Source organism: Rhinopithecus bieti, unplaced genomic scaffold (assembly GCF_001698545.2).
Source record: "Rhinopithecus bieti isolate Rb0 unplaced genomic scaffold, ASM169854v2 scaffold_31531, whole genome shotgun sequence".
Lineage (NCBI taxonomy): Eukaryota > Metazoa > Chordata > Mammalia > Primates > Cercopithecidae > Rhinopithecus > Rhinopithecus bieti.
Genome location: NW_016814088.1, coordinates 371899 through 395081, shown reverse-complemented (window position 1 = coordinate 395081; position 23183 = coordinate 371899). Strand labels below are relative to the sequence as shown.

Below are 23183 nucleotides of genomic sequence, written 5' to 3'. Positions count from 1 at the left end.
TGTTGGGAGATCCACTGCTCTCTTCAAAGCTGTCAGACAGAGTCGTTCGGGTCTGCACAGGCCTCTGCTGCTTCCCCTGTTGTTTTTTAGCTGTGCCCTGTCCCCAGAGGTGGAGTCTACAGAGACAGGCAGGTTTCCTTGAGCTGCTGTGAGCTCCACCCAGTTCGAGCTTCCCAGCGGCTTTGTTTACTTACTTAAGCCTCAGCAATGGCGGGCGCCCCTCCCCCAGCCTCGCTGCTGCCTTGTGGTTAGATCGCAGACTGCTGTGCTAGCTATGAGGGAGGCTCCGTGGCCGTGGGACCCTCCCGGCCAGGTGTGGGTATAATCTCCTGGTGTGCCCGTTTGCTTAAAGCGCAGTATTGGGGTGGGAATTACCCGATTTTCCAGGTGTCGTGTGACTCAGTTCGCCTGGCTAAGAAAAGGGATTCCCTTCCCCCTTGTGCTTCCCAGGTGAGGCAGTGCCTCGCCCTGCTTCAGCTCTCGCTGGTCGGGCTGCAGCAGCTGACCAGCACCGATTGTCTGGGACTCCCCAGTGAGATGACCCCAGTACCTCAGTTGAAAATGCAGAAATCACTGGTCTTCTGTGTCGCTCGCGCCGGGAGTTGGAGACTGGAGCTGTTCCTATTCGGCCATCTTCCTATTCTCTCTTAATTTCAGTAAATGCTAAGCTCAAACTTCTCACTCCACGTCACAGAGCAATCTCTTAGCTTCCATAGATAACCTTTCACAAAATTCAGTGTGAATTGGACAGGGAATAATATTAAAAGTATAAAAGGTTGATTCTTGGCTGCAGATCGATATCGATATCTGTATCTATCTATCTATCATCTCTCTCTATATATATCACTCAGGCATTTAGCTGTAGGTGAGGAAACATTAATCTGCAACATCAGTAAGAGACAATGATGTGATTTCCACAGATACCAAATTTGGCATGGTGGTGGTATTAGATTTGCCTCCTTGTAGTGCAGTGATTAACAGATGGCAGGAAAGGAGGCTGAGCAAGAAGGGAGGAAATTCAAAAACTGCCCCTAATCAGGCCTTCCTGATGTGGAGGTCAGCTATCGGCCTGTGGGCAAGTGTTCAGTCATTGGTCAGCTCAGTCTCAAAGCTGGGATTAGAAGCTTCCCTGATTTCATCAAGTAGGAACTTTGGTCACTGAGATGAGATTGGTCAAGAATAAATACCACGTGCAGTCATTTCCTTCCTTTCTCTCCAGCAAGCAAACTGAAAAGGATCCAGGAGTGCAGGAATTGGAAGCATTAATAGACACAGTTCAGAATCAACTGAAAGATCACTCATGCAAAGACAACATTCGTGAGGCATTTCAAATTTACGACAAGGAAGCTTCAGGATATGTGGACAGAGACATGTTCTTTAAAATCTGTGAATCACTTAATGTCCCAGTGGATGACTCCTTGGTTAAGGAGGTCAGTATGAATTACTCTTCTGAGTTGATTGCAGAGGCTAAGCACTGGTCATTCTTTCCTAAAGGTAATTGTATATGTATTTCACTATAGCTGGGACAGATTTAGGATGTTCAGATCAGATCTACTATTCTGTCCTGATTAGGTATTGCCCGTTGATTCTAGCATTGGCATTCTTTTCTAATTGCTGTTGCAGGGCATCTCTTTAAGTGGGCCTGGGGCTGGACAACACAGAGTGGTTAGTAGACCAACATGTCAGGACTGAATAAGAGCAACAGAGATGATCCAGGAGGGGCAGCTACCAAGGGGAGACTCAAAGATAAGTTGATTGAGCAGACTGGTTGGCAACCTTTGATATCCTTCACAGCTGATACCTACACTGGCCCATCAGTAGGGTTAGCATGGAAGAGGGCGTGACCACTGTGGGAGGGCTGTGGCATCTGTCAGTAATGGTAGCATGACCAGCAGCAGATGGAGAAAGGGCATGGAAGTTTTCTTCATTGAATTTTTCTAAGTCAGTTGAAGGGGGACTTTCATGCCTTTTCTTCATTATAAACCCTTTAGCCAGGGTTCCCTTGGAAGTCAGAACAAAGTCCCCCTGAGAAATGCCAAGGACTGTGGCTTATTATCATTGAGACATTCTTACTGATTAAGAATATTGAGGTTCTGTAGGCCCTTTTAAAGATCTTTTAGCCAAAATAGGTGTTCATAATTTAAGAGTCATTTAGGAAAGGGTTTGGTTTAGGGCTAGTGACTAGGTTGGAGACAAGGATTTTTCACAGAAACATTAGCAGGGAGTGAGTAGGAGGGCAGATAGAAGAGTATTTGTTTATGTGGACCAAACACACATTTAGCTCCTCAAATTTTAGGTTGACAGCTTGCCCAACTTTTGATTTTCAAATTCTTCATACTGTCTGATGTGGGAACTTACATGGGAGATAGGAATGGCAGTCATTGGCAAGTGCAGCAGGGAAGTGGGGGTGGGACAGATTTGCACATGTCTTATAAAAATAACCACAGAAAGTCAGTCCGTTACCAGTCACAGTTGAGTTTCAAGGGACACAGGTTGAGCAGTGGCATAACCAGACCCTTCCGTTAGGCTGCGGTAGCAAGAGCCTGCTATTTAAAAAGTCTTACTCCTCATGAGCCGAGTAGACAGTCTTTTATTTGAATATAAAAACAACTAAAAGTGCTTTTATAAATATGGATGTTCTGAAATCTTGGGAAGTGTGGCAGACTGCCACGGTTACTACTTGAGACCGTCACTACAACAATTACTACTGTTACTACTTGAGACCGTCATTACAAGAGTTAATGAAGGAGGATGAAAGCAGAAATGAAAACTTAAAAGAAAAGTAACTATTTTAAAGGAAGGGAAAGAAGAGAGCTCCCTGCTTCTAGTGAGCAAAGGCAGCTGCCCGAGCCTCTACACCCCTTCATCTTTATTGGGTAGAAAGAACAGGGAGGAGGAGGTAACGATTGGTCAGTTGCTTAATTGATCATAGGTTCACATTATTGCTAACAGGCTTCAGATGTGCCTAATCACAAGAAACACTTGTGCCTGGGTCGTGACTGCCCTCAGCATTCCTTCTGGGCAGCAGATGCAGTTTGTCAGTTTGCCAACATCCTGCTTTCATGAGAAACAGTTTGCCGTTTACTCATATAGCCTCCAGTGATATACTGAGTTGATCATGACCCTCATTCTTTTAACCTTCAACAGGGAAGGTCATTTACTCCATCCATCTTTGGTTTCATTAAGTGTAAGATGGGGATGATGTCTGTCCTACCTGCCAGGTTCACAGGATCATTTCAGAATCAACTTGAAGATATAAAAATTCTGAACTGATTTACAAAGGCTGGGGATCATTATGTATAAGCGCACTCTGCAGTTGAGCTGACGGAAGCCCTGCGGATCTGTCTCACCTATTCTCTTTGCTTTCTCTGCAGTTAATCAGGATGTGCTCTCATGGAGAAGGCAAGATTAACTACTATAACTTTGTTCGTGCTTTCTCAAACTGACCTGCTGATGAGAAAATGCAAGACAATTTCTGATATTGGAATTATGCTTTGAAATACACCTTACATTCTTCATAGAGGCATTTACAAAGTTCCTGAAGTTTTATTTCTGTTTTGGTTCTTATTTCACTCCTACTGAAGTCAAAACTAAATTGGATCTAATAGGATCGAAGATTGGTGCCTTATTTAGGGCAGTAGGGGTATAGCAATGTCTAATTTTGTGTGTCAAATTGACTTGGCCACAGGGGGCCCAAATATTTCCTTTCTTTCTTTTTTAAAAAATATTTTAAATTTTTTTAGAGATGGGATCTCACTCTGTCATCCAGGCTGGACTGTGGTGGCACTATCCTAGTTCTGTGAAGCCTCAGACTCCTGGGCTCAAGTGATCCTCCTGCTTCAACCTCCCCAGTAGCTGGGACAACAGTCTCAAGCCACCATGCCCAGCTAATTTTAAAAATTATTTTGTAGAGACAAGGTCTCACTATGTTGCCTAAGCTTGTCTCAAACTCATGAGCTCCAGAAATTCTACCACCTCAGCCTCCAAAAGTGCTGGAATTATAGGCATGAGCCACTGTGCCCAGCCTCAGATATTTCATTATTCTGGGGGTTTCTGTGAAGGTATTTTTGGATGAGATAAACATTTGAATCAGAAGACTAAGTAAAACAGATAGTCTTCCCTAATGTGGGTGAGCCTCCTCCAATCATTTGAAGACATGAGTAGAATAAAAAGGCTGACCTTCCCCCAGGTAAGAGAATTCCTCTTGCCTGACTGGCTTCAAATTGGGACATCAGCCTTTTCCTGGCTTCAGACACAAATGCAAACATCAGCTGTTGTTCTGGAGCCTGGTGGCCTTCAGACTGGACCTAAACCATCAGCTCTCCCAAGTCTTAGGCCTTTGGATTCAGACTGGAATTATACCTTTAGCTCTCCTGGGTCTCCAGCTTGCCAATTTACCCTGCAGATCTTGGGACTTGTAAGCCTTCATAATTGTGTGAGCAATTCCTTATGACTCGTTCTCTCTCTCTCTATATATATCTATCTATCTATATATAATATATACACTTATATATAATATATATGTATAATATATATACACATACACACGCACATGTTTATATGTATATATGTATATGTGTATATATGCACACATATATGTGTATACATACATCCTATTGGTTCTCTTTCTCTGGATAACCCTAATTCAGATGTAGAATGATCAAGAGCAGGAGGAATGTTAGAATTCTCTAAAAGAATCATCTGGGATGTTGGAATCAGTACACAGTATCGCTGTTACTGCTAGTCAGTGGGCCCACCACTACCCATCTGCCCACCCTGATACTGAGGGAAATATACACCCATTTTTCAAACTGTGGTTCTAGGCCCATTAGACCTGCATTAAAAAAAAAAGGAGGAGGAGGAGGAATATAATAGAAAATATCTGGTATACCTAGCAGGGTATTTTTTCTTTTTTTCTTTTGTTTTGAGCAAGACGGAGGCTCACTCTGTCACCTAGGCTGGAACGCAGTGGCGTGATCTCAACTCACTGCAACCTCTGCCTCCTGGGTTCAAGTGATTCAGCCTCCCGAGTAGCTGGGACTACAGGCATGCGCCACTATATCCAGTTAATTTTTTTAATTTTATTTTTAGTAGAGACAGGGTTTCACCATGCTGGGCTGAGACTTCTGTTTCAAATGAGAGTGGATTTACTGGATCATCATGTAAAATGTATTTCTTGATGTGGGTTGTAGTAAAAAAAATAAAAATAAAAAGATTTGGCTGGGAACACTTGCTTACACCTGTAATCCCAGCACTTTGGGAGGTGGAGCCGGGTGGGTCACTGGAGGTCAGGAGGTCGAGACCAGCCTGGCCAACATGGTGAAACCTCATCTCTACTAAAAATACAAAAATTAGCCAGGTGTGGTGGCGTGTGCCTGTAGTCCCAGCCACTCAGGAGGCTGAAATGGGAGAATCGCTTGAACTCTGGAGGCAGAGGTTGCAGTGAGCCAAGACCACGCCCTGCACTCCATCCAGCCTGGGTGACACAGCAAGACTCCATCTCAAAAAAAAAAAAAAAAAAAAATTAGAAAAATACCGCTTTTAGAGAGCTCAGCCTTGAGAGAGGAAGGAAAGACTAGTTGCAGTTACTATCCTCTAGTGAGCTCTGATCGGCTTTTTAGAATCAGGGCTGCTCTTTGGTTGAAGTCAGCCACTAAGTTCATCTTTAAACATGCTATCTCAAATTCCCTCAAGCCACCCAAAATATGGTATGAGTGAGGATAGAGTTACATAGAATTCAGACTGCTTTGCCCTCTCAGAACTTCTAGGGAACTTCCCTTGGTGTTTCCTTCCCTAATGAGCTCAGCCACTTGTAACTAGCTTATTGAAAGGGCTGTGAATGTATTATGTTGACTCCTTTTCTGTTCCAGGTTATTATCTTGGGAATAACCCATGTTTTGTTTTGTTTTTACCCTCAGTCGCTCATAACTATTTAAAACAGTATCTTTCAACTACAGATGCTCCTCTACTTATGGGGTTATGTCTCCATAAATTCACATAAGTAAAAAATATCACAAGTTGAAAACACATTTAATAACCCTGATAAGCCCATTGTAAAGTAGGAAAATAAGTTGAACCATTGAAAGTTGGGGACTATCTGTATTTTACAAGTTTTTTCAGTTTAAAAATTACCAAGCTCTATCCTGCCTGGCCCAGCTCAGTCCTTCCCCAGGCTTAGAAGCCTGTGGTACAGTGTGCGTATACTGGGGTGATGATAGTGGTTCCTTCTTCCTCCCTTCTGTCTTCTCCCTTTGTTCCTATTCAGCTATGCTGCTGTTTCTAGCCCATGTAGGCTCTGGGAAAGGTTAAGGGGGTAGAAACCAGAGAAAAAGCGCAAAGTCTTATTTCTGTGGCTAGTAATGTCATAATGTGGGGCCCAGTCTCTAAGTGACATGTGCCCAAAGGCTGACTCTTTCTCCCAGAGCACCTTTTTTCTCTTTTGGATTCAGGGGTACATGTGCACGTTTGTTACATGGGTATATTGCACCTAGGTAGTGAGCATAGTACCCAGTAAGTTTTCTGCACATACCCCCACCTTTCCTCCCCCACTCTGGTAGTCCCCAGTGTCTATTGTTCCCATTATGTCTGTGTGTATTCAATGTTTAGCTCCCACTTAGAAGTAAGAACATGCAATTTGGTTTTCTATTCCTGCGTCAATTCACTTTAGGATAATAGCCTCCAGCTGCATCCATGTTGCATTGTTTTTTACAATACATGATTTCATTGTTTTTTATAGCTGCATAGTATTCCATGGTATTAGATATACCACATTTAAAAAATCGAATCCACCACTGATTGGCATCTAGTTTGATTCCATGTCCTTTGCTCAGAGCCCCATTTTGGTGAGTACTTAGAACTCTTTCCAACCGGAAACTGCCCAGTGCAGCACTCTCAGGTGGAGGGGACCCAGTCAGTAACTGACCACCCCGGCTCTAATGGCATGCTCTCCAAGGCTCCTTCTGATCTTCCCAGGAGGCCCTTTCAGGCTGACATACCTTCCAGGCTGTGCACTCTCACCATGTTCTCACCCAGATGGCTCTCTTGGCTGTGTAATTAGGCAGCTCAATCCCTTTCCTTTAGACTGTTTCAGGGGAGAACCAGGTACCCCAAACCTTGTGCTCTCCAAACTCCAGGGGACAGACACATGTCAAACCCTGAGTCTTTTAAAGTATCCCCTCACTTAGCTTGCAGACCCGAGGTACTCTAACAGCCTCTTTCAAGAAGCTTGCACTTTCTGGTATTTTCTCCATCACTCTTGCCTCCTGTGGTAGAGGAGCTTTGGGCTCCTCCTCAGCAAATCATTCATGGATCAGCAGCAAATCTGCAACATATGGAAATATTTGCCAATTTTTGTCCTCAGCTTTGGGTCTCAGCCAAAATGGAGATTTAGGAAGGTCTCATTTAGTATCCTCTAGCCTGCTTTTGCTTGTTTTGTTTTTCTGTTTGTTCTGTTTTTTAGCGACAGGGTCTTACTCTGTTGCCAGACTGGAATGCAGTAGTGTGACCATAGCTCACTGCAGCCTCAAACTCTTGGGCTCAAGCAATCCTCCTGCCTCAGCCTTCTGAGTAGCTAGGCCTATAGTCTCAGAGGGAACTGTCTTCAACAAAGCTGGCACTATCCACATCCACTCCTTAAGTTTGCTGTCCACTTCTTGCCTTGCATCTCCTTTTAAGTTTACTTAAGATTGAGAAGCTGATCTCTGACAGCACCATCACAAGGTATAAAAGCGATTTCATGAAAGACCAAAGCCAGCAGGCCATTTCTGTGGTGTCCACACACTTGCTGCTCACCTGTTAGTTTATACAAAGCAGCAAGGGTAGGAACCACAAATGTTAGAGCAAATCACTTTTTCTACTAAAATCCTGAATGGCAGTGCAGCCATTGGATGTCACTAATTACCTTGTGCTACAGTCACAGCTGGCATGCATCTGGAGTGTCAGGCTCAGGTGACAGAAGAGAGCTGAGCATTAGCCTGTAGCAAGCAATATTTTAGGAAGCAGAAATGATCATCACTTCAAATTGGCCACCAGGGAGTTGAAAGATTCTAATACACACACACACACACACACACACACACACACACACACACACACAGAGAGAGAGAGAGAGAGAGAGACAGAGAGAGACAGAGAGAGAATTAAGATTAGCGTTGGTAGCTGAAGCTATCAGGTCTAACTGAAGAATTTGACTAAGACTGCTTATAGTGCTTACCGCTTTGGGACTAATAAAAATCTGCCTTGTGGGTAAAGATGGGCTGTGAGTTAGCCACTACTCAGAAACCTGGGCCTGTACTTTGTCTGCACCACCAGGGGGGGGCTTGAAAATACCATCAAATTAAGGTGTATCAAATCTGTATCTATAGGCTTTGAGGGTATTTGGGACAAACAGGTAGAGAAGACTTCTCTAAGTGTTGTTCCAGAGAATCAAGGGTCACTTGGGTAAGTGACTCCTGAATATCCTGCTGGCACATAAGTTTATTTTCAAAAGCCAATTTGAGTGCTTTATATGTACCATGAACTTAGCATTCAGTATCTCTAAGTCTCTCACCACCATTCCTCGCAAAACATGAAACTCTTTTGACACAGATGAGCAAAAAGACTCAGAAAGGTTAACTGCTTAGTTCACCTAGCTTCTTAGTTCACCTAGCTTCTTAGTTCACCTAGCTTCTTAGTTCACCTAGCTTCTTATGGCAGAGCAGGACCCAAGTCTGCAGTGAAGCTTGCCATGCATCAGAACCACTCACCTTCACCTCAAGCAAACATTTCCTCTTTAATTCTCACACCCCATGGGTGTCCTTCACTAACTGCCACCTGTAACTGCACTCATCTTTTGAAATCTCTCCAAAGATGGTTCTGGTAAACACAGCAGGCAGCTATAGGCAACAGCAGCCATGTAAGTGACACCAGCGATCCCCACTGCCTGCCATTACTACTAACACTTGGATGTCTTCTAGTCAGCACCAACATGTTTGTTGGCCTTTACACAAAAGAAACCTCATTTCCTCCAAGCTAAACAATGTCATAGTATAGTAGGCATCAAGGATGATGTGCTTATTTCTGGAGCTTCCTACCCACAAAACCCCATGTTAAGAAAACCCCTTTCCCACTTTACTATTAAAGATTCAAATAAAAATGATGCTTACTATCCAGCACTTGACATAACTGACTCTCCATCCTTAATTCTAATTCTCTAATTCATGTCACCACAATGGACAAATACGGGTCGAGATACATAAGAAATGACTAATAAAGTGAAAAATAATAGACACGAGGGCTAAAATTCATTGCAAACTCCTTTAAGCAAACATAAACATCCATGTTAAAAGCATCACTGTATAAAAGCACATCAAGGAAATTATGAGACAGTTCTGATCATTTTCTGCCTTTTATTGTTATTTCAGAAAATATTTGATGTCTCAAAATGTACATTTAAAAAATCCATACAAAACTGTAATTTGTTTTAAAACCAGACAGAAACAGTGGAAAATGATTTTGAAAAAAGTTCACCAAAAGTAAAAAGACACCCCTCCCCCCAACCCTTTTACATGAAAGCATAAATACGGCAGGTACAAATTTTCCTTGAGTTCCTTGTTGAAATTTGGTCCATATGAACAGGCTAGAGTAGAAAACAGACAATTTGTCCACATTTGCATTATCAGTTGCTCAGGGCACCAGCAGCCTTAGTTCATCCTTCAGATGTTTTTTTAAACAGAGGAACTGAAAAATGAGGTTTACAGTCTCATCACGTGAACACTCAAATCCGTACCCAAGGAAACGGTAGTATTATATTTACTATCACAGCCACAGCCTATCAGGTGAACAGGGCTATCCACCTGTGGCTGCTGCTTGGCAAAATATCCTTCCTCTCCACGTGAACAAGAAGCTCTCGAATGCTTTTAGGCAGAGTGATGGTGATGTTATGGGCACCACACTAATCTTACTCCTGGACAATGACTTAAGCCCCATCATGAGAATGGTTTTTTCCTCTTCAACAGATTTTGTAAAAATAGACCTCTAAGATGATGCTACATGTTCTAAAAGAGTGACACAGAAACCCACCCAGGATGAGAATGACAGCAACAAAAGGAAAGTGGCTGCTATTTCTTGTGTGAGGGATGATGACTACCCCTCCCATGGGTCCCATTTCTCCCCCAGTTAGATGTTCTAAGGGACAGAAAGGCTGTGGAAAGGACCACCGGCTGGGAGAGTTATTGCACAACCCGGAAGAGCGAGAAAAACGTGGACAGGCAAGGGGCAGGGGAGAGGGTTGCTGCGACTAACACAAGGTAACACTGAATTAGGAGCTCGAACCGTTCTGCAACAGTCAGACATGTATGTGTTAGCACTTGAGACTGGGAAGTAAAAGTAAACTCCTTTATCATATAAACTTTGGGCTGAATGGGAAGCAAAATAGACCAAAAGAGGTTATGGTAAGCGTGCCTTTTAAAAAAAATCTGGCGGTGGGGAAAATAATGGAGAAGCAGGGCTTGCTATGTGGGGCCAGACGGGAGTTTTTGAAGAGGGGCTGGAAACTCTGGGCTTCCCTTAATAGGTATGCTTGTGGTTGGACCACCTCACTGACTTCCACAGCCACCCAGCTGGGCCAGAAGAGAACTGACACAAGGGAGAAACCAAAAACAGAACACGCCGCAGACCCTAATGCTGGGCAGCGGGGTTTGAAACAAATGCGGCGAAACTGTCACAATCCGTGTCCCTTTTATAGGTAACTGTACTGAGGTACGGTGTCTTTGGCTGCTTGTGAGAAGCAGCCATCGAGCCCTGGCAGCTGAGGGCTGGCCACGGAGTACAAGTGAAAACCACACAGCAAAGTAAGGCACTTATTCACACACACACACACACGTGCAATCTGCTTGGGACAAAAAGTCTACAGGGGTTGCCAAGCATGAAAGGCTACATGGAGACTGCAAATCCCAATGCTCTTCTTTATAGCTCTGCCAGTCCAGGGAACTCCGTAAAAGAATGAGGCAGCTCTCACTGGGGAGAACTGGTCTTCAGCCTTTGTGAGGTGGAGCTAACACACATGCGAGAAGTGGGGTAAAGAGTGAGAAGTTGGTAAAGTCTTCCTCACTGGGACAACCTTGGGCTGGAGAGGGATCCTATTTAGGTTTTCCAGTCATCTGACAATGACCTAATCCTCCAATAATCCCTAAAGTCCTCTCCTGAGGAAAGGAGCCATAAGCTCGGAAGGCAGAGCGAAGGAGGAAGAGCACACTACTGTCTTGACTCACAAGCTTTCAGCACTCCCTCTGTTAGAGAGCTGAGAACATCAAGAATTGAAGTTTGTGCACTTGTGCCACCGGCCCTTAGGCGGGAGAATGAGTTCTGTGCAGACTTCCCTCTCTCTCACACCAGGCCTAGGAAAAACCAACTAGGAAGGCTAAAGCATACAAAGGAAATCTAAGCCGAGGCCTTTTCTAGGCACAAAGGGAGTCGGCAACCCACTTCTGATTAAAGCATCCGTGGAAGATAAGAATTTTGTTGTGGAATCCTGGGATGAGATGCACTCTTTCACCCAACCTCTTATTAGCTGCTGAGAAAAAGGTCAAGGGGTACTGACAAAGGAGGTCCAAAGAGAGACCCCAGAAGCACACACCCGCCCCAAGCTTCGGGCGTTCTTAGGGTCCCAGGGTTTCCGGTCAAGACAAGGATCTGTGAATGTGGCCAGGGCAGCAAGGTGTCTACTGGGGTTTCTTACATGTTGGGAAGTTATGCCTTGGGACATGGACAAGTTTCTCAGCAACCATTTCCGTCTGGTGGCCAGACACACACAGGATTAGAAGTGACTCGAAAGGGAGGACAGTAGCTCCCCTCCTGGCTCAGCCTGCTCCCCCTTTGCCCAGAACCATCCCCTACCTTCAAAAGGAACACATGCAATTTATAAATAGTGCAGCTATCAGCGCCCAGATGGTAAAAATAACTCCCATCATCACTGCACCTCCAAGGAGGGGAGCCGGTAGCACGGATCCTTGGTCCACCAGCGCCACCTCCCTCTCCTCCCACTGTGTCTGTCGGCTTCCCCACAAACTGAAGTTAGGGCTGTCGAGAGGCCACAGTTGCTGAGGTAGGTCACGTCTTTCCTCCTGCCCTTGGTGCATGGTGCCGAACTCTCAAGCTTGGAGGTGTCTGGCGGAGCCTTCACAAATGGCTTGGCACTTTGGGGCAGGAGAAAATGCATCAAACTGAGGAAAACAGCCAAAGTGACCAAAATTAGAACACACTAGCCCAACAAGCTCATAGGATGTGGAATTATTTCAGCTCTGGCAACATAGTCTGTGTCGACCTGCCAGACTTGGCTCTGCTGTGAAATAAACGTGCCAGGGAGGGTGGTGGGCGGGGTGGGGGCTGACAAAGTACCCTACAACCACCCTCTAACCACCCTCCTCCCCAAACATCCCTGAAGCCCAGGCTGGCAAGATGCCAGCCCCACTCACGGTCTCAGGGTTTTTGTTTCACATAAAATAAACCCTAGCACACTCCTGTCCACCGGGAAGCAGAGCCTAAGTTGACTCCAGCCACTGGGCTGGTGGGACCACATCCAAGGCATGATGTACTGGCAGCACGGAAAGCTTGCATGAGACAGGCACATGAAGTTGTGGAGTCTCTGGCACGCCAAGTGTCCTGGGACAGAGCAACGGAAACCTACAGGCATGAGAATGAAGGTTGCTTGATGGCAAGACTTTGTTGCTCTGCTCAACACTACCTCTCCAGCATCTGGCACAGCGCAGGCACCTGGCACATCCCAGCATGCCATACATATCTGTTGAAGGCACAACTCAACGGTTTAACCTGGGCTCACCTGAGAGAGGCCTCCTGCATGTGAAGCCCTGACAATGACACAACCCGGAGAGCACCCAGGATGGGTGTTCTATAATGGGGGAGGAAGGTGGACTTAGGAGGCTGCTGGCTGAACACGCCATTTGCAGTTACCAGGCAAGGTGGGGGGCCTGAACTCAATTACAGCCTCTGTCGGGGCTGTTTGACTGAAATGGCTCCCGTATCAGGTCTGCTGTATTGATACCGAAACTGCCCTTTACCAACAGTTCTGCTGTGCAGCCCAGAGAAGTGTCAGGGAAGGAGAGGGACAAATGGGGGAAATGCATATTTTCAAAAACAGTCTCACTTCCTAAGGGTAATCAAAAGCAACCACGGGTAGCTCTTCCCATTTCTGCAACCTTATTGTGGAGAGGGATGAAGGCCTCCAATGGCGTTAGGAAACAAATCCCTCAGTTACTGGGAAGTTAAAATTTATCTATGATGTAAGTGACTTGGAGAAGGGGAGTTGCCTTGAAGAAAAGACCCATTTTCCCCTTTTTGATCTAAATTCAGGTTTGGTTTCTGCTGTGATGTCAGGAAGATGACCAGTATACCAAATGACACATAGATTCCTGCACCTACCAAGAACGACTCCCCTTCGCCTCAGCACAGAGTTCGGAGGTTCTTAATTAGGACCTTTTTTTATTGTTGTTTAGAATTTTGCTCTTGTTGCCCAGGCTGTAGTGCCATGGTAAAATCTCTGCTCACTGCAACCTCCGCTTTCTGGGTTCAAGCGATTCTCCTGCCTCAGCCTCCCGAGGAGCTGGGATTACAGGCACCTGCCACCATGCCTGGCTAATTTTTTGTATTTTTAGTAGAGATGGGGTTTCAACATGTTGGCCAGGCTGGTGTCGAGCTCCTGACCGCAGATGACCTGCCCACCTCAGTCTCCCAAAGTGCTGGGATAACAGACATAAGCCACTGCACCCGGCCGTAATTAGGACCTTTTTAAAGCTGAATGCCCCTTCTAAAAGTCCTCACAAGGCACCATAAGGACTTGGAGGCCTTGTCTTCAGGTGGGGGGGGAGGGGAAGAATCTGTGAGGGAAGGGGCCAGAAAGGTGCCTATCATCTACCCAGAGAGTGATTCTCAGTCAGTCATGGTTTCATGCAGCCTAAAATGCTGTAGTTGTGCTCAAATGACAATTCCAAAGAACACTCAACAAGGGTGGCCAGATGGACAGTGGTCCAAGTGACCCTCCCTGGACACCAAGGGACCGGCATGGGGCTGAAGCCCTTGAGGCTTAGTGTTTCTGCAGCTAGAGATGAAGTCAAGGTAGTAAGTTTGGCCCCTGATGGGGCTGGCTGGCTCTGGAGGTGAGGACCAGCATATCTCAGGCAGGTTTATGAACCGCTGTTTGGTTTGGTTTTGAATGCTTGTGAATGTCTAAAAAAGCAAACGGCGACTGGGACTGCTGGAGAAAGGCCTAGGTCGACTCTTCTGTGGGTTCTGCCACCATTACCTTTCTGGAGGGGCCTGCTGTGCAGTTTGATCTGCTCTTGCTCTAAGCAGTGGGAAGACGTGTCTCCCCCACAGAGTGACAGCAGGCTGGCTTCCAATCCGCGGCCAGCCACTGGTAAGCGCTCAAGTCACGGGACCCAACTGAGTTCACACCATCCTTCTTGGTTGAGTTGTCATGTCCCAAAGCCAAATGCCTTGGCATTTACAACGAGCAGTGGCTGCTGTGCCTCAAGATGGTACGTGCAGAACTGGAATCGTATATCTCATCAGTTAATCAGCACCAAGGAGATGATGATCCGAGAGGGCCGCTCTCTCTTCTTCTTGCCCATCCGCATGAGGACCACCGAGGGCCTGCTACCAGCCCCAGGCTTCTGACTGGCAGGCCCTGGGGGACCGAAAGATAGGACTGCAATCTTAGCTCCCCTCCCATTATAAAAATCAGACAGAAAAATGGCAAGATAAGGTGAAATTAGGAAGTAAAAAGGAAAAGCAGCAGCCATGAGGGAAGAGACAGAGCAAGCAGAAAGGTGCCAGCCACCGGTGCCCGGGGTTCTGGAAAAGCCAGCACAGGACAGGAGTGAGGACAGGAGGTGGCCTGAGGAGGAGAAAGAGAAAGATTTTTGGCTTTATTGAGAATGGTTTGTGGAAGAATAAGAGAAAGCCAAGAAGAAAGAAAGCGAAACCCCACATTGAAAGACAGGTTTCGGCCGTTTGAGATGGAGCATCACAGGCAGGAAGGAGGAGGCAGGGAGGGGCGTGGGCTCCTCGCCCCTGCTGGGCCCCACCAAGAGGATTCCTGTTCTTAGCACTTTGGCCTTAGGGAGACTTGAGTTTCTTAGTCCGTGGGGAGGTTCCGTTCTCTGCCTTCACCACTCCATTTTCATGGTAACCTGGGAAGTGGAGAGAGACAAGGACACATGGTATTTCTGCTGCAGCTAAGGCAGGAGAGGGGAGGGTGGGGCCAGGCCAAGGAAAGGGCCCAGGCAGCCCGGCTGCTACACATGGATGCACCAAAGGGGCGCAGGGCTGCAGCCTTGCACAGCAAACAGAAGCCAGCAGATGGCTCCCAGGAGGGTCCTGTCTTCCCCAGGGCCCTGTCTGAGAAGCTTGGTCTCTGACTGCACTTTAGCAGGAAGGGCCTCGGATGACGCACAGTAACTCAGCAACAACAGAGGCCAGCCTGCCCAAGCCCGAGGCTGGGGCTAGATACTCGCCGAAATCACTGAGATGCTGTCACTGTCTCAATGTCCTCAGTTCCTCTCAGGCCCCTGCAAGGCGTCAGCCCATTTCCAGTTCAGCAAGAACTCCTAGGAGCAGTGGCCACAGAAGGGAGGGGGACGAGGCTGTAGGAACAAGGCCTCGCGCAGATGCCCAACACTCCTCTGGCAGAAAAATTGTGCTCTATTGTTCAAAATACCTCCGTGAGCCTGCTCAAAGTCAGAGGTACTGGCTGCAGTCTTATGCCCCATACCACCCCTGCCAGCCAGGCCTCACTCTGCGACACACCCAGTTGCGCACGTGTCTGGTTCAAACACACATAAGCCTTTGCCAACCAGGTGGCCGCCTGGAGAAAAGCAGGTGAGTCAGAAAGCAGCGCCCAGTGTAGACAGGCCCCCAGGCTGGGCAGAACGTGCAGGGTTGGCAGGGCCTGGGGACCTGCTGAAGGTAGGTGATGACTGGAGTGCATGCAGGGGACAAAGGAGAAGTGGGTGTCCCACCCCTACCCCCCACCTAGCACTGTGTCACTGTGAGTCATTCTTGGAGACAGAGGAGGAGCCAGCAAGCTGGGAGGCAGGGGCAGGCTGAGATGTGGAGCAAAAGGGTAGGTGAGGACAGAGGCCACTGTCCGGCACTGAGAATGGGCGGCGGCAGCAGCAGCAGCTGGCTGGGGTCCAGAAGCCACCCTGAGGACACGCTTCCTGCCAGAGTTCCCCGCCCAGCCACTGCCCTGCCCCACGGTGGCCAGGGCTCCCAGCCTAGTTAGGGCCAGCCCCACCCACAGTCTGTCCTTGGCCCACACCCAGCCACGTGCCAACCAGGGAGCTAGAAGCCCCAGCCCTGAGGAAGGAGTCAGGAAGGAGAAGCTGGCAGGATTGGTCTGGGGAGCACCCAAGAAGCCTGGTGCCTTGGCTCCTCCCACCCATCCAGCCAGACTTCCCTGGCTCCACTCTCTGCCAAGGGCCCTGGCACTCACCAGATTCCCTCTTGATGAGCCTGGCTGGTAGTCTGGGTGTAGCTGGGACTCTCCGCTTTGCACTCTGCTCATTCCAGTATTCCCGCCAGTGCCGCAGCTGGGAGTGGATGAAGCGCCACATGAGCCACGCCTGGGCGGCACACACCAGCAGCAGCACGCAGAGCCTACAGAGGGGCAGGGGGTGGGCTTAGGCCGGGGCTTGGGCTCACGGGGAGCGGGGGAGAATAAGGGCCAGGGGCCCTGCAGTTCCCATGGCTCATCAGCTCCTCTTTCACCGCCAGCCCTCTTCCACACCACCACTATCACCAGGAAGAGTGTGTGCTTCGGTCAGTCTGCTCCAGCACACATCGCATGTGCCAGGGAGATGGGAAGGAAGTGGCGACAGATGTACGGACAGCTCTACAATCACGCTACTCCCATGACAAGGGAGAGGTCCATGGCTGTGTCTCTTTTGCGCACATCGCACAGAACAAGACTAATGTAAGCTCCACAAATATTGGTGGAATTCAAATGATCTGAATTTCTGGAAGAGTGGCTTCTCATTTAACATGTTACTTACAAGTGGAGCAACCCTGGACAAATCCCTCTCCTGGGCCTAGGGGCTCTGGGAAATAGTGGCTTCCTCGCTGCCTTTCTCACTGGTACAGGCAGCCACTGGCCAAGCCACTGAGCACACAGTTTTAAAGCACCCACACACAAGAAGAAGAGAATGATATCAACTGAGAGACTAAGTGTGATGTCTCTATGTGCCATGAAGTGCCAGACAAATGTACGGGACTCCCATTTGGACTAAGTCTGAGCAAACCAGGACCGGGGGTGAAGACGGTTTGGATGGAACCAGAGGCTGCTATCTCTTCTCCCTTCAGGCCTGATATCCAAAGATTCCCAAAAAAATAACAACATGTGGGAGACTAAAGGGTCTGCTGCCTCCAGACCTTCTGCAGGGGCTGTGCCAAGTTCAGGAGGCTGCTTGTGGTACTCAGGAAGCCCTGGCTCATCACCCTGGACTTCTGCTCGACTCACCTGCAAAACAAAGTGTTGAAGTTCCCTTTCTCGGGGTCAAATGCCTGGTTTTCCATGCGAGCCAGTCCAAAGCCAATGGCCAGCACGGCAAGGGTGAGGATGAAGAGGCGGGTGACCCCAAAAACAGCAGCCCAGGCACTGAACCTGCCCACAGAGGCAGAAGAGGGATGTCAGTCTTTAGCGCCCTTGAAGGAATCTTCACCTACTTCTCCAGAAGAGACCCCAAGTGGGAAGAGCATTCAAGGGTGGCTGGGGAAAGTGCTTGAGGGACAAGATATCTAAACTCAGATGTTCCAGAAAAAAATAACGTGAGGGCACCCCCTGCAGGTAAGCGGGCAGTGTGCACCCAGGGAGGGACCCTCCAACCCTCCGGGCCTCAGGGGGAACCCCTGCCCACGCCTCTAAGCAGGCCAGCCTGCAGCAGCCCCACTTACAGTTTCTCGTTGTTTTCATCTGCAAAGTAGAAGAGTCGAGCCATGTGGAAGAGGAACTCAGTTGAGTACTGCAGCAGCAGCAAGATCAGGCCCAGGCGGCTCAGGCTGAGGGGGAAAAAGACTAGCCTTACATTCCTTCCAAGATGCTGTGTGGGGCAGAAGCCATTGCATCTTGGCTCAGGCTGTCCCCTGTGCCTGGCTGAACTCTGCTTTCCACTCCCACGTTCCCTGGCTGGCTCTGCTCCATCCTTTAGGATTCGGTTTAGCTGTCACACCTTTAAGACATTTTTCCTAATACAGACCCGCTGGCCGTTCAGCTGTCCTGTCTCGGTCAGACGCCCTTGCCTGCTCCCACTGCAAACCTGGCACAGGCCCTTCACAGTACTTAGCACCTTGCACTCATCACCTTGGCTGGAACCAAGCACATAAAAGGTACTCAGAACACATTTGCTGAGCTCTGAGTATAGGAATATGAAGTGTTCCTGTTGTCTGACTTTCCATTATCCAAGTCTTCACAGCTCCGAGATACATGCAGAAGCAGGAAGTGCTCCTTCTGTGTGGTCCTGCTCGTACATTCTCCCCGGTCCTCACCACTGCTACGGTGACAGTGCAGACTGGCTTCTTAGACCCGTTATGCATGTGACACATGAGCATCCAACACAAGGGCAGAGCTGGCATCACCCCACAGCCTTCAGCCCTCAAAGACCCATCCATGAACTGATGGTGCTACAGGCCACCAGAGACAGGAGACAGAGTTCGAGAGCTCCCTCCCTGCCTGAATCTCACTAATCCAAGTCAGTCATTTGCACAGGATGCCTGCTGCAAGGACCTAGTCCAATGCACCTCGGGATTTCCAGGCACCTCGGCAGAAAGTCACACACAGTGAGCTCTGTAAGTGCCAGCTTGGAGAAAGTGTGGGGTGCTCTCTTTTACTGCATGGATAACACTCAGCAAAAGCCCAAATTATCAATGACACAGCTCATTACCATCAATAGAACTCTTTTCATAAAAGAGGCTCTCGAGAACTGACATTATAGCAATACTTTCTGCCTCTAGATCAACCAAGAGAGACCTACTCTCCAAGTCATTATAAACCAAAGGGAAGGGAATTCCAGGGCTACGAGCTTTAGCAGTGTTTACACTGGACACTGTGAGGCAAGAGCCCAGCTTTGGGAGGCCTTCAAGCTGCAAAGCCATAGTTCAAAGGCCAACATCCATTGGAAGTCTTCCTGGCTCTCTCTGTTGAGGGTCTTCTTCTGGGTTGCAGAGCAGATGATACATACTGTGTTATGGTGCTCATCATTCTAAACTCTCCTTACCTATGTCTAAAACTGTCTCTTCAGACTGAGAATGAACCACTGAAGATAAAGAATCTTCCATTACCATCTTTGTATTGTCAATTCTTAGCACGGTGCTAGGCACACAGAGGGTGTCAACAAATGCCTGATAATTATATGATTGTGTGGACAGATGCATGGACATAAAAGGGCAAGGAAATCTGGCTGGCTCCATGGTCTCACTCACTTTAAGAGGTATGCTCCAGCTATATGCACCAGGTACAGGCAAATATACTGGAGCTGGCGGGGAATTTCCTCCTGGAAACAAGAGAAGCAGATGGTAAATTTGCTAATTCCCTAACTGAAGACTCAGGGAAGGGGGAAAAGTGCAGGGGGCTGAGACAACGCCAAGCTTCTCTGGGCTGCTTTAACACACAGTTCCATGTCCCAAGAGTCCCACAGTCCCACTGCACCAGGCTGCTGAAATTCAAGGGCATTCAGGTCCATTCCCAAATTCCAGCAGCCTTGGGTCTAGTGTCAGAGGGCGAGGTTTGGATTGAGAAAGAAGAAACAGGGACTGGAGAAGAGGGCTCTTGGAAATAATTCAGAAGGAAACTATGAAAAGTAAAAATTAAAAAAGACTATGGAAATGGCAAAGACCTCTCCTTTGACATCTAGAAGATGAGAGTTAGGTTTCCTCCAAAGCCACAGGTCTGGTGGAAGAGGCAGGCAAGAGACTGACACTGGTGGACAACACTCATGGGGGTCTACATGGCACTTCTTCAAGAGATGACTCAGCATGTTGCTCAACCCCAAACATATTCCTATCACCACCCAATACTCCATGCTTCTGGAGGAAAGGAAGGGAGGTACCCCCGGGGAACAGCAGGAGGGGAGTGGTGAATGAATGGCCTCCAAGAAGGGGGAGAAGTGAGCACTCACCTTCCGTACCTTCTGGAAGTATAGCTCAGGAAGTGCGTGCAGCCAGTAGGCCAGCTGGCATAGGTAGAAAAACTTCACCTGGAAGCTGGAGACAAGGGGGCAAGTCACAAGGGCAGGATAGAGAAAAGTGTCCCTGCAGGCGCTGGCCAAGCACGGGAGGGAAAAGCATGGGCCGAGACTCTGCCTGTGAGGAGCTGGTCCAGGAGCAAGGGAGTGAGGCCAGTGACCGCCGCACCCTGAGCCTGGGACCCTGGCTTCTCCGTTGGCCTGTGCCCTTGTTCCACATACAAGACCACTTAAAGGGACACGGAAAGTCCACAGAAAGAAACAAACATGATTAAAAGAGTGCAGAGGAGGAGGAATCCTTCAGCCTTGAGGAGGGAGCTGATTATAGAGCACTGTTGATGGAGATGGGGACCAACAGATATACTGACACAACGAACGGCTCTAAGCAGCAAGGGAAGGTTCTAACTCAGTCCTATGTCCTTGGCTATTGTTGCTCTTAAAGATCTCAGGAAAGGCAGCCAGGTGCAGTGGCTCACGCCTGTAACCCCAGCACTTTGGGAGGCTGAGACAGGTGGATCACCTGAAGTCAGCAGTTCGAGACCAACCTGGCCAACATGGTGAGATCCCGTCTCTACTAAAAATACAAAAATTAGCTGGGTGTGGTCCAACATGCCTGTAATCCGAGCTACTTGGGAGGCTGAGTCAGGAGAATTGCTTAAACCTGGGAGGCGGAGGTTGCAGTGAGCTGAGATCGTACCATTGCACTCCAGCCTGGGCAACAAGAGCAAAACTTCATCTCAAAAAAAAAAGACAAAAAATAAAGTTCTCAGGAAAGGCAAAGGGTGGCCTCCTGAGGGAGATGGCCCCAGGTGTTGCCCTCGGGGTAAACTGGCCTCTTGGCAGCACTCTATGAAGCAGAGGACGCTGGCTCTGACAGAGCACCAGCCATGGCAGGCCAGAAGGAAAGACAGTCTACAGATGTCAGGGGGTCACCAAGAAGGTAGAAAGCCCAGAGGGCATTATGGAGGGAGAGGTTCTGCTTCTGTATCTGTCTTGTGCAGTTGAGGCACCTCCGTGATGGGAGCCAGCACAGATGGAATTTCATCTGGGGATTCTCTGGTCAAGCATGCTGAGAAGAAGTGGCTTCCAGACAAGTCTGCCATCCACAATAGGCTCAGGGCATGACGGGCTCGTCAGGCCAGCTGGGCCTGTGGTGTTCTGGCCACACTCAGCTGGGACAGGAAGGCAGTGGGCCGTGTGGCTCCTCCCTGGGGCTGAGTCACGAGCATACTCACGGGAGGTGCACATGCGGGTAGTCCTCCCAGAGGCTTCTTGGGTTTGTTAAGTATCCTTCCTGCAGTGGGTGAGAAGAGAGACCATTTAGAGATGTTGACATGAGACCTGCTGGGGGCCCTAGGACTGGTCCAGGGGTCAGGGATGCATCCAGCCCCCACCTGGCAGAAAGAGGAAGGAAAGGGAAATGCGAAAACAGAGAACTTCTCTGTGTGGGACCCCTGGCGCTTGGCTGGTTTCTTTACTGTGGAAGAGTCATGCTGGAGTAGGAAGGGCCATGGTCTGAGGCCCAAAGACCCACATCTGAAGATGAGTCTGACAAGCGAATCAGTCTTGCTCCTCTGAGCAAGCTAATTAGTCTCCCTAAGCCACAGCTGGCTCATCTGCAAAACAAAATAAAAATACCCACCCTCACAGAGTTATTGTTGGAAATGAATTAGACAGTTTATGTGCCAGTGTCTAGTCCTGTGCCTGGCATGCAGGCGCTCAGGAAATGCCTCTATAATGAATACACAAATGAACTCTAGAATCACCACCCGCTGGAAAAATGAAAAGCCTACTTTGGCTTTTCACATCCTGCTGAATAAAAAACATGGCAGGACCCCGTAGGCCTCACCATGCAGCTGGACTCTGACACCTACCACACTGTGTCATTACTATCCGTTGTTTCCATTACTCTTGCAAGTCCCTTCACATTAGGGCCTTTTCTTGCCTATCTTTAGGATTCTAATATCTAAGCCCAGCACCTTATATGGGGTGGGGAAGGTAACATGAAAATCCTCCCATCACAAAACATCTAGAAATGTTGGCTGAAATCTAATGAATATTCTTTTAAATGCAAAGAGCTGATGAGCTCACAGTAAGAAAGGGAAACCCCCCGGGACCCAAAGGGAGAGGGAGGCTAAAAGGCAGAGCAGTAAGGTGACACTGTAGCAGCCCAGAAGGCACTTCTCACGGGCCAGGGTTTTTGTGCCCATGTGAGAACAGAAGATGGTGCCTTGGGAGGTGAAACCCGAGACACTTGTATAAGATCAGGACCTCTGAAAGGCCGCAATCTCAGAGAGAAGAAAGACTAGAAAGTGTTTGCTGACCAACACAGGGAAATGAAGATGTCTGCTCAGCCCATACTCAAGGTGAAAACAAAATCATTTATTCTAAAAATCTGCAACCTCAGGTTCACTCTGAGTTTGTAGGTGAAATATACCACCTCTGTGATCCAAAAGCCACCAGCCTAAGAAATTAGAATTAATAGTGTTGTGGGCCAGTGATACCCTAGGGACATACCCTCATCCAAGGATGCTCAGGATTGCCACAGATACAGTCTTGCTAAAGATGAATTTATAATCCAAGATTACAAAACACGGGAAGAAACAATCTACCACAAGCAAGAGTCAGCTGACAATACAGGAGGGCAATAAACACCAGTTGGCTGAATGAACGAATGAATGCTTTGTGCAATTTCTCTCTTCTGAAGAAAGGGCTCTTACTTGTCACTCAGAGAAGGCAGAGCAGATTAGATTAGGATGACTTCATTTTAGAAACGGGAAAATGAAGAAGAAAAGAGAGAGGAATCAAATAGATGCAATAAAAAATGATAAAGGGGATATCACCACTGACCCCACAGAAATACAAACTACCATCAGAGAATACTATAAACACCTCTACGCAAATCAACTAGAAAATCTAGAAGAAATGGATAATTTCCTGGACACTTAACTC

At 47.9% G+C, this 23183-nt stretch overlaps 2 protein-coding genes across 3 annotated transcripts in view; one reads left to right on the top strand and one right to left on the bottom strand.

Annotated features, from left to right (window-relative positions):
• Nucleotides 1-3751, top strand: part of EFHC1 (EF-hand domain containing 1) — an 84678-nt gene extending 80927 nt beyond the window's left edge. For both annotated transcript variants that reach the window (XM_017849603.1, XM_017849604.1), the window contains exons 10-11: nucleotides 1220-1430; nucleotides 3375-3751. In XM_017849603.1, coding sequence (XP_017705092.1) covers nucleotides 1220-1430; nucleotides 3375-3446 — 283 coding nt within the window. In that variant the 3' untranslated portion in view covers nucleotides 3447-3751. The remainder of the gene's footprint in view (nucleotides 1-1219; nucleotides 1431-3374) is intronic.
• A 5618-nt stretch (nucleotides 3752-9369) lies between these two features.
• The window catches only part of TRAM2 (translocation associated membrane protein 2), an 83208-nt gene continuing 69394 nt past the window's right edge, over nucleotides 9370-23183 (bottom strand). Inside the window, exons 5-11 of the mRNA XM_017849602.1 lie at nucleotides 21467-21525; nucleotides 20166-20250; nucleotides 19471-19541; nucleotides 17947-18051; nucleotides 17513-17656; nucleotides 16490-16653; nucleotides 9370-15185 (exon numbers count right to left, since the gene is read on the bottom strand). Of these exons, the coding sequence (XP_017705091.1) occupies nucleotides 15112-15185; nucleotides 16490-16653; nucleotides 17513-17656; nucleotides 17947-18051; nucleotides 19471-19541; nucleotides 20166-20250; nucleotides 21467-21525 (702 nt within the window). The 3' untranslated portion in view covers nucleotides 9370-15111. The remainder of the gene's footprint in view (nucleotides 15186-16489; nucleotides 16654-17512; nucleotides 17657-17946; nucleotides 18052-19470; nucleotides 19542-20165; nucleotides 20251-21466; nucleotides 21526-23183) is intronic.